Genomic DNA, 10,166 nt, shown 5'->3' with positions numbered 1-10,166 from the left:
AATTCTTCTGCACAATCTGTGGCCGCATATGATATTCTACGGTCCGCACTTTAAGCTTCTGTGTCTGTTTTTGTCCTTGAATTCAGATCACTCCTTCTTGAGTAGGATTTCATCTTGGAGGCTCATTTTCCAATATTCCTACAATTAAGCATATTTCATCAGTTTTTGGGAACACAATTAAATACTTTTGGACTAAAACGAAAGCTAAAAGGTGCTAATAAGTAGTCAAAATCCCCATTTATCAACTCCCCCAAACTTAAGCTTTTGCTTGTCCTCAAGCAAATAAAGTAATTCCCACCTCCACAAGTTAAGAGCTATTCCAGCTAATCAAAGATGCATCAATCACACATCAATTGGGACAAAACATTAACCACGACACTTATGAATTATCAATAAGGCGATGAGTTGAGCTTTTAAGCGCAAATAGTTCTAATATGACACTTGAGCATCAAGAGTTGACTTTATTCATCAAGAAAGCTCACTCTTTCATGTAGGTCATTATGGATCCCAAACTCCTCCTCTTCTACTCTCCGTTTGCTTATCTTACTTAAGAATGTAGCACTCAATTCAAAGATTTATGAAAGGTTCGCCCATCTCTCTCAAAAGAACGTCACAAGTACGGCTTTAAGTACCATAGGCTTGCCCCTCATGTAAGTCACCACTAATGTAAACTCGCACGGCTTGAAATCACGTAGGGCTTTTTCGGAATGCAATGAAGGCTTTTGGACTAAGGTTGGATATGCTATGATAGAACGGGTTCATCTTTCATTAAGCACTCCATTTTCTCTTATCGGCTCATGCTTTGCCAACTTTTTGAGGCATTTACTTTTCTATAGGGGGATTGGAGAGACTTAGCTTCACTCCTTCTTGGTTATGATATTCATTTTCTCTGTCTTTGTTTTCTCCATGCCTTGCATCATTACTATTCTTTGAAATCCCTTTAACTCTTTAACTTATTCACTTTCTTTTTGCATTTTTCTTTTTGTTCTGCTTTCTTTTTCTTGCCTTTTCTCCTCTTCATTTCTTTTCTATTTTTGTGCCTTGATACCCTTTTCAAACTCCTCGTCTCTCCCCCAAACTTACATTTTCAGCCAATTATTTCAAGAGTATTAAGGAAAGCTCGGATGCCAAGAGAGGGTCATGACAGAACTAGTAAAGGCTTGTAACATGGTGATCAAATGAGAAGGGTTTTAGGCTCAAATGGGTTGGATAGGGATAACAACATTGGTGAGCCATGGAAAATTTCAAGTGGGTCAAAGAGAGCCTACAATCACTTCTCAAGGTAAGCAAAACTTAAAATTTCGCCTAGAAACACATTTGGGGCAAGTTCTAGACCATTTGCATGGGTACTTGGACTTGCAACAAAAACATCTCACCTCTCACGCAGCTAGATTGTTAAAAAGGATAGCATCGAGGGCCCACAACGACCATATCAAGATTTGAAAATCACTATGGCTCGAATAAACCACTCGATGATTGCCTAAGTCAATACAAGAGTCACAAGGTCACTAACTAGAGCAATTTCTTTCCAAAAAAAAAAATTGTTTCTAACCATAAGCACGTAGTTAAGTGTGTTGGTACCAAGTGAAGCATATTTGACTCTTCGAGCTTGACTCAATTATGTCTTTTTATTCCTTATTACTACTATTCTTACCTAAACACCAAAAACGAACTCAATCCCTTAAGAAGGTTGTCACGCCATCCATCGTTGGAAAGAGTCACTCGTTTCACACAAAAACTACCTTTGGAAAGAACCGTGGCATTAAGAAAACCAGAGGCTTATTGTCCACTCGAACATAAAAAGAAGCTACTAGATTAAAAAGAAGCTATTAGATTAAAAAGAAGCTACTGAATTAAATATTGACTAATAAGAAAATAAAATAAAGAAGCTACAAAGCAAGCTACTGCAAGCATAATGAATGTACATAATGAGAGAGGAAAAGAGAAAATATATACATCAATAGAGAGAGAAAGAGGAGAATCTATACATGATAAAAAGAAAAAGGAAAATATTATTAGTTATTACAAACCAAATGTCAAATCATCCAAATATCCACTAAACTCCACCCCTCCCCCCAAATAAAAGTAATCATTGTCCCCAATACTTAACAAAATAAGAATAAAGAGGGGTAAGAGTGAAGAGGACTCCCTATGTGGTTGTGTCCGTAGCAGCGTCATCACCCTCGGTCTCCTCTAACTAGATATCATCATCCTCGGCTCTGGGAGTAACAGGTGGGTGAATATCTGTCGCACCGCCTCAGCAGTGTCGGCAGGCATGTTTGGCTCCTCAGACTGGCCAGTTGGTGCCACTGGAACAGATGGTGCTGCTGGAGATGCTGATGCTAGTGGGTCTGACCCTATGAGCAAATCGAATGGAAGCTCACCAGCTTCTTCTATCTTGGTCACCTCTCTCCTCAACCTATCAACTGATTTCTTGGACGCCTGGAATTTCTTCATCTTTTTTACCTGCTTCCCAAGCTCCTCAATCATTGCTCCATGTGCTACTAAAGTGTTCATGATTGTCTGCTGATTCTCTAAAATCTTCTTCAATATATCCTCCACAGTCGGAGGAATCAAGGGTGCCGGGGTGGATGACTGTGCTGCAACAGCATTGGATAAGTCAGATAACTTTGCAGTAGCTATCTGCATCTAGTTGTTGAGGCTCGCAAGTGTCTGGGAGACTCGTAGCGCAGAAAGTGGATGAGTGGGAAAAGGCACTAGCCCTAAAGTCGAGGTGGGGGGAACTGATGCTGAAGGCTCTGAAGAAAGAGGTGGAGGCATGGCAGCGGCACTGGTAGAAGGCACTACTAAAGTAGAAGGCATGTCGGCTGACTCTGCAGCTTCCATCGAAGGCTCATCAGACTGGCCTACGGTAGTAGTCGGCTGACCCTTTTTCTTTGGGTTTCCACCACCCATCAAATAATACCACGAGAAGGGCTTCTTCGCCCATACATTGGTATCAAAATACCTCGGCTCTACCCCTGCATCCGTAAGGTACTCAGTGATAGTGTTGGAATACGGGTAGGAGGTGTCACCTTGCCTAGTGACCAAAGACATGTTGGCTGACATCACGACACCCATATTGATTGGGTACCCGGCCATGATAGAGGCGACTAGCACTGCCTGTGGGATTGGGAGATTTGTTTCATTTCGACATGGGACTATTCTGCTACACACAAATGTCTGCCATCCCTTTGCCTCAAAATTTAGGGTGTTCCTCTGAAAGGAACCCCTGCTGTGATCCATGGTGGTGGTGGTCCCGGAGCTGCCAGAATCTAAGCTAGCCATGGGCGAGTTGCATCGCCCATAGCTAGCTTTTCCAAGTATTGCACTGGCTCAACATCCTTCAACCCTAAATATGTGTTCAAGGTGCTCTGGTCAAACCTCACTTTCAGATTCCTCACTTTCGTCACTTTGGTCCCCTTCTTTATTTGCGCCACATTGGCGCAAAATTCCCGGACCAGGTACTCTTTGGCATCCACCATTCTTTGAGTGAACTATGTCCACCCCTTTCGCTCCCGAAATTATATCAACACCGCCGAGTTGTATTTACCAATATATTTCAACAAGAACTAATGCTCAAGAGTGAGCAATCTCGACGGCCACCTCTCTCGGAAACCATTGAATGCAGTTAGACTGACGAACCTATCTTCCCAAATTTCTTTCTTCTTCGACCTCTCAAGGCCGGCAACTTTGGTATCACCCCCTCGGCCATCATCCGTGATCTCATCCACATCCACTGTAGTAGCTGGTGCATCGGGGGCATGTGTAGATGAAGGCTCTGAAGCCTGACTGATACCTTCTCACCCCTCAGAAGTGCTCTCAGAAGAGGTAGGCTCGTTTCTCAGTTGGTATCTGTCTTGAAGCGGCTGTGGTTGTGATTGCACAACAGGCTGTGATTGCACTGAGTCACCCTCCGATGCTTCCCTAGATGGGGCATATGAACTTGACTTAGAGGGTTTCGGCTGTCTACTTCGGCCTGCTGTGACTTTCTTACTGATTATTCTTTGGAGGGCGAGGGATAAATTACTTTTGCCTCTGCCTCTGGAAGGTTCACCCCTCCCCTTTGATGTATCACCACAACCATGGGATCTAACAAATTTCTGCAACAAACAGTAGCAGGAGTCAGTTCTAATTCAATTGTAGATAAACAGAAAGTCATAGAATAAAACATATTGCAGGGTGGGGAAATGCGGTCCGCACAATTGCTTGTGCGGCGCAGGTTGGGTTGTGCGGACCGCACAATTTGAAAGTACAGTTGCAGAGATGAAACTGTGGTCCGCATAATTTTTAGTACGACCGCACATCTGAAGTTCGGATCGCACATTTTTTAGTGCAGCCGCACAGTGAATACCTTAAAAATGGCAACTCTCTGAAGATAGAATGCCCCGATCTGCGGCCGCACACACTGTTCTGCAACCACGATTGAATTTTTGCGGACCGCACAATTTCAAGTGCGGTCCGCACTTTTGCCTAACCAAATGCCCTAAGCACGTAATTCTGCGGACCGCACAATTCCTTGTGCGGTCGCACATTTTAAAATTAAATCGGGCACATTCCTATAGGGTTTCAACTTTTTACACAAATTGGGCATGGTAGTAGCAATTAAACATGATAAACCAAATACCCATTCTTCAAATAGCAACTAGGAGTTTACCTAACACAAATTACACCCCTCATATATATGAAATTGACAAATGGTCTAAAATAATTAATAAATTATAAACTAACTAAGAAAATTGAAGAATTTTAGAAATGATTTGAACATACATGTGATGAAGTGGTGTTAAGGAATGATCAAAGATGCTCAATTAAGTGGCAGATAATTGACTTAGTAGTGTGCAAGATTTTAGCCTTTGTTTTAATTTCTCAGAGAGTGTAAAGTCTCAACATTAGCCTTAGGGATACTATTTATACTATACGGGATTGGCTAAGGTATCAAGAGACGAGTGCGGCCGCAGAATTTCTTTTGCGGTCCGCACTCTGTTACCTGTTGTTCAATTTCCCTCCGTTGATCTACGGTCCACAAAATTATGTGTGCGACCGCAAGTTTGGTGCGGATCGCAGATTTCCTTGTGCGGTCGCACTTTGATCATTTCTCTGACAAACAAACTTTAGAGAGTTTGCAATTTTCTATCTCAGTTTGTGCGGTACGCACAAGAATTGTGCGATCGCAGTTGACTTCTACTATAGCATTCAAAATTGTGCAATCCGTACTTTTTCCATACTTAGCCAATTTTCTGAGCACAGTTCCTGCAACACACTTCAAAACCAGTTAGCACAAAATAAAACCTATCTAAAGAAAAAAAAATATGGGTTGCCTCCCAAGAAGTGCCTGATTTAACACCGCGGTACAACGCAGATTACCATCATTTGAAATGAATTACCGCCGCGACGTGGCCATCACCAACTTTTCCCAGATAATGCTTCACCCGGTGACCATTGACTCTAAACATCTCATCAATTTTATTCTTCAAGTCCAAAGCACCAAAGAGTGTCATAGCCACAAACCTCAAACAGGTCACTCCATTTAGACTTGAACTTTCCGGGAAACATCTATAACCGCGAATTGAACAACAACACAAGATCACCCTATTTAAACTCTTTGTTCCAAATGCACTTGTCATGAAGATATTTCATCTTCTCTTTGTATAAGGACGAACTTGTGTATGCATGATACTGGAACTCATCCAATTCGTTCAAATGTGCCACCCTTAAGTTGGCAGCGACATCCTACTCAAGATTCAACTTCTTTAAAGCCCACATGGCTTTGTGCTCAAGTTCCACCGGAAGATGACACATTTTTCCGAACACCAACCGGTATGGAGACATTCCGATAGGTGTTTTGTAAGTCGTCCTATAAGCCCATAAAGCATCATCAAGTTTCTTGGACCAATTCGTCCGGTTAGCAATCACAGTTTTGGACAAAATACTTTTTATCTCCCGGTTGGAGACTTCCACTTGACCGCTAGCTTAAGGGTGATAGGGAGTCATAACTTTATGAGTGACACCATACTTGCTAAGCAAGGTGTCAAAAGCTTTGTTGCAAAAATGCGACTCCCCAACGCTTATGATAGCCCGCGGAGTAATAAATCTTGTGGAGATGTTAATCTTCAAAAATACCACCACACTTCTTGCTTCATTGTTAGATAGAGCAACGGCCTCAACCCATTTAGACACATAATCAAGCGCGACCAAGATGTAGGTATTTCCACAAGAACTCACAAAAGGTCCCATGAAGTCAATACCCCACACATCAAAAATATCAATCTCCAAAATGGTGGTGAGGGGCATTTCATTTTTCTTTGAGATTCCACCGGCCCTTTGACATTCATCACAACGCTCGAATAGATCACTTGCATCCTTGTAAAGAGTGGGCCAATAGAAATCGCAACTTAGCACTTTGGCCGCCATTCTTGCTTCACTATGGTGACCACCATACGGAAAAGAATGACAAGCCCCAAGAATTTCAACTTGTTCCTTTTCCGGTACACATCTTCTAATCACTACATCCGTACAAATCCGGAAAAGATACGGTTCATCCCAATAATAGTCTTGACAATCCCGTTTGAGCTTCTTCCTTTGGTTTGAAGAGAACTCATTCGGGTTGATCCCACTTACAAGACAATTTGCTAGATCCGCAAACCATGGCACATCTTTCCTTGAAATGGCTAAGAGTTGCTCATCGGGGAAGGAGTCATTGATTTCAAGTCCATCATACGGCCTCCCCTCCTCCTCCAAATGAGACAAGTGGTCTGCCACTTGGTTTTCACTTCCTTTTCGGTCTTGGATGTCTATGTCAAACTCTTGCAACAAAAGCACCCATCTCATCAACCGGGCTTTGGAATCTTTCTTGCTCATAAGGTAACGAAGTGCCGCATGATCCGTGTGGACAATCACTTTTGCACCCATCAAGTACGGGCGGAACTTCTCAATAGCAAACACAATGGCAGGGAGCTCTTTTTCAATCACAGTGTAATTGACTTGGGCATCATTCATGGCCTTACTAGCATAGTAGACCGGATGAAAGATCTTGTTGATACGTTGCCCCAAAACTGCTCCAACCGCCACATCACTAGCATCACACATGAGCTCAAAAGAAATGCTCCAATTCGGGGCGATGATAATGGGAGTAGTTGTCAACTTGAACTTGAGCAATTCAAATGCTCTCATGCAATCATCATTGAAGTGAAATTTAGCATCTATCTCTAAAAGCTTGCACAAGGGGTTCACCACCTTGGAAAAATCCTTTATGAAATACCGGTAGAACCCCGCGTGACCCAAGAAACTTCTCACGCCCTTCTCGTATGTTGGAGGTGGAAGTTTAGAAATCACCTCTATTTTCGCCTTGTCGACCTCTATTCCCTTCTTTGAAATTTTGTTGCCAAGGAAAATACCCTCCTCGACCATAAAATGGCATTTTTCCCAATTCAACACCAAGTTCGTTTCTTCACACCTTGCCAAAACCTTATCCAAATTTGTCAAGCAATCATTAAAGGAATCCCCGACTACCGAAAAGTCATCCATGAAGACTTCAAGGTAGTCCTCTACCATATCCGTAATGATCTCCATCATACACTGTTAAAAAGTTATCGGTGCATTGCATAAGCCAAATGGCATCCGCTTGAAAGCGAAAGTGCCATAGGGACAAGTGAAGATTGTTTTCTCTTGATCTTCCGGGGTAATAAGGATTTGATTGTAGCCCGAATATCCATCTAGAAAGTAATAGAATGCTCGGCTGGCCAACCTATCAAGCATTTGGTTAAGAAAGGGTAGTGAGAAATGGTCTTTCCTTGTGACTTTGTTTAGCTTCCGATAGTCCATACACACTCTCCACCTGGTCATCGTTCTCCACGAACTGTTAGAAATGGGTAGACAACCCCGACATCTAACCACTTAATGATCTCCTTTTTGATCACGTCTTGCATGGCTTCATTGAGTCTCCTTTGATGTTCAATGGAGGGCTTGGCATCCTCCTCCAAGTTAATCTTGTGCATGCAAAATGCGGGGCTTATCCCCGAATATCCGCCAAAGTCAACCCAATAGCTTTCTTCCTCTTGTGGAGCATCGCCAATGTAGAGTCAACCTGCACGTTAGTCAAATAAGAGGAAAGAATAACCGGTAAAGTAGAGCAAGGGCCAAGGAATTCATATCTGAGATTTGGAAGCAATGGCTTCAACTCCAAGATAGGAGACTCTTCAATTGAAGGCTTTGTTAGAGGAGTTTCCTATTTTCGAGATCCAAGGAACCTTTCCGAGGTGCATAATTGTATGACCCCATCCCTTGCAAAGAATTGACACTTTCTATGAAGCCATCCATTTCATCATCACCAAAATTTAGCAAAACGGCCTCCAACATGTCACCCACATTAATCGTGACACTTGTATTATCAATAATCACATCGGTCACCAAGTCCACGAACGAACACACTTCATTGCTATTCGGTTGCCTCATAGATTTGCACATGTGAAACACCACCTTTTCATCACCCACCCGGAAAGTGAGATCACCGGCTTCCATATCAACAAGAGCCTTTCCCGTAACAAGGAAAGGTCTACCAAGAATAATCGGCACCTCATAGTCTACTTCACAATCAAGAATCACAAAATCCACCGGGAGAATGAACTTGTCAACCCAAACCAATACATCCTCAATCACCCCCAACAGTCTCTTCATTGTACGGTCGGCCATTTGTAATCTCATAGATGTGGGTCTTGGTTGCCCAATTCCCAATGTTTTGAAAACCGAATAGGGCATCAAGTTGATACTCGCCCCAAGGTCATAGAGAGATTTTGCAAATTCGGCACTTTCAATGGTATAAGGAATCGTGAAAGCGCTGGGATCCTCCAACTTGGGAGCCATTGAATGCACAATTGCACTCACTTGATGAGTCATTTTTATAGTTTCAAAATTCATCGATCGCTTCTTTGTCACTAAGTCCTTCATAAACTTTGCATAACCGGGCATTTGCTCCAAGGCTTCAACCAATGGCACGTTGATAGATAGGCTCTTCATCATGTCAGTGAACTTTTTGAATTGATTCTCTCCATTTTGCTTGGTGAGCCTTTGAGGATATGGAAGAGGAGGCCTAGGCATTGGTGCCTTAGCTTTTTGCACTACCGGTTCTAGTATATCAACGATGTGATCCCTAGACGGGTTCACTTCCTCTTGAGCTTCCTCCTCATTATCATCAATATCAATCCGCGCTTCCTCATTTGCTTTCACCACATTGTCTGGGATCTCATCTTCTTGAACCACTTGCTCATCATCTACAAGCTTCCGTTGATTCGAGGTGGGTGTATCCCCACCTTTTCCACTCCTTGTAGTAACGGCAATGGCATGTCCTGTGTTGTTTCCACCCTTTGGGTTCACCATCGTGTCACTTGGTAGTGTCCACTTAGGACGAATGTTTAGGGCTTGAGATATTTGCCCCATTTGGATTTCCAAGTTTCTGATAGATGTATTGTGAGAGACAAGTTGGGTATAGGAGTCGGCATTTTTCTCCATCATTTGCTTAAACATGTTCTCAATTCGTCCCATCTCATTATTGGAAGAATTTAGACCATGGGAAGGATAAAGAGGCGGGTTGCTTGGTTGTTGATACATCAGGGGCCTTTGAAAACCCGACCCCCGATTCCCTTGATTATTGTTCCATCCCCCTTGGTTGTTTCCTCCCCAATATCCTTGATTATTGCCACTCTAATTGCCTTATTTATTACCACCACTCCAATTTCCTTGAGTATTGTTACTATTCCAATTTCCTTGATTGTTGCCACCATTCCAATTACCTTGGTTGTTAGAATTCCAATTCCCTTGATTACCTTGAGGTCGCCATTGTTGTTGATTCGAGCCTTGAGAGTTTTATTTTTGGCCTTGAAAGTTGTTCACATATTGCACTTCCTCCTCTTATTCATTGTAAGATTCATCTTGATCAAACCCACTATCTTATTGCACATAATTCTCTACTCGGTTTTGCACTTGTGGGCCTTTGGGCCTTCTTTTGTTCACCATCATACTAACTCCCTCCATAGCATTGACTTGGGTTTAGCACTTGTTGAAGTTGAGCTTTTGCTAATTGATTCATTGGGGTGGTCAACTCGGCAATGGCTTGCCCATGGTCATGCAACTCTTTATGTAGGTGAATCACGTTTGGATTACCATGAGGA

The 10,166-nt window shown here is 42.6% G+C and overlaps 1 protein-coding gene across 1 annotated transcript; it reads right to left on the bottom strand.

Moving 5' to 3' along the window:
- Positions 1-8,214: 8,214 nt before the first annotated feature.
- Positions 8,215-9,540, bottom strand: LOC138905026 (uncharacterized). Its single transcript, XM_070193529.1, has 2 exons — positions 8,769-9,540; positions 8,215-8,582 (listed from the first exon to the last, which is right to left on the bottom strand). The coding sequence occupies exons 1-2, from the start codon at positions 9,538-9,540 to the stop codon at positions 8,215-8,217; spliced, it is 1,140 nt and encodes a 379-aa protein (XP_070049630.1).
- Between the last annotated feature and the right edge of the window lie 626 nt (positions 9,541-10,166).

This window comes from Nicotiana tomentosiformis, chromosome 2, assembly GCF_000390325.3.
Source record: "Nicotiana tomentosiformis chromosome 2, ASM39032v3, whole genome shotgun sequence".
NCBI lineage: Eukaryota > Viridiplantae > Streptophyta > Magnoliopsida > Solanales > Solanaceae > Nicotiana > Nicotiana tomentosiformis.
The sequence above is the reverse complement of the archived record's forward strand: the minus strand, read 5'-3'. Positions and strand labels throughout refer to the sequence as shown.

Excerpts from the sequence above, each read along its gene's own strand:
- LOC138905026 (XM_070193529.1), bottom strand. The coding sequence starts at position 9,540 with ATGGGACGAATTGAGAACATGTTTAAGCAAATGATGGAGAAAAATGCC. Across the intron at positions 8,583-8,768 it reads TCTCTATGACCTTGGGGCGA|ACTATGAGGTGCCGATTATT; the intron begins GTATCAACTTGA and ends ATTGTGAAGTAG.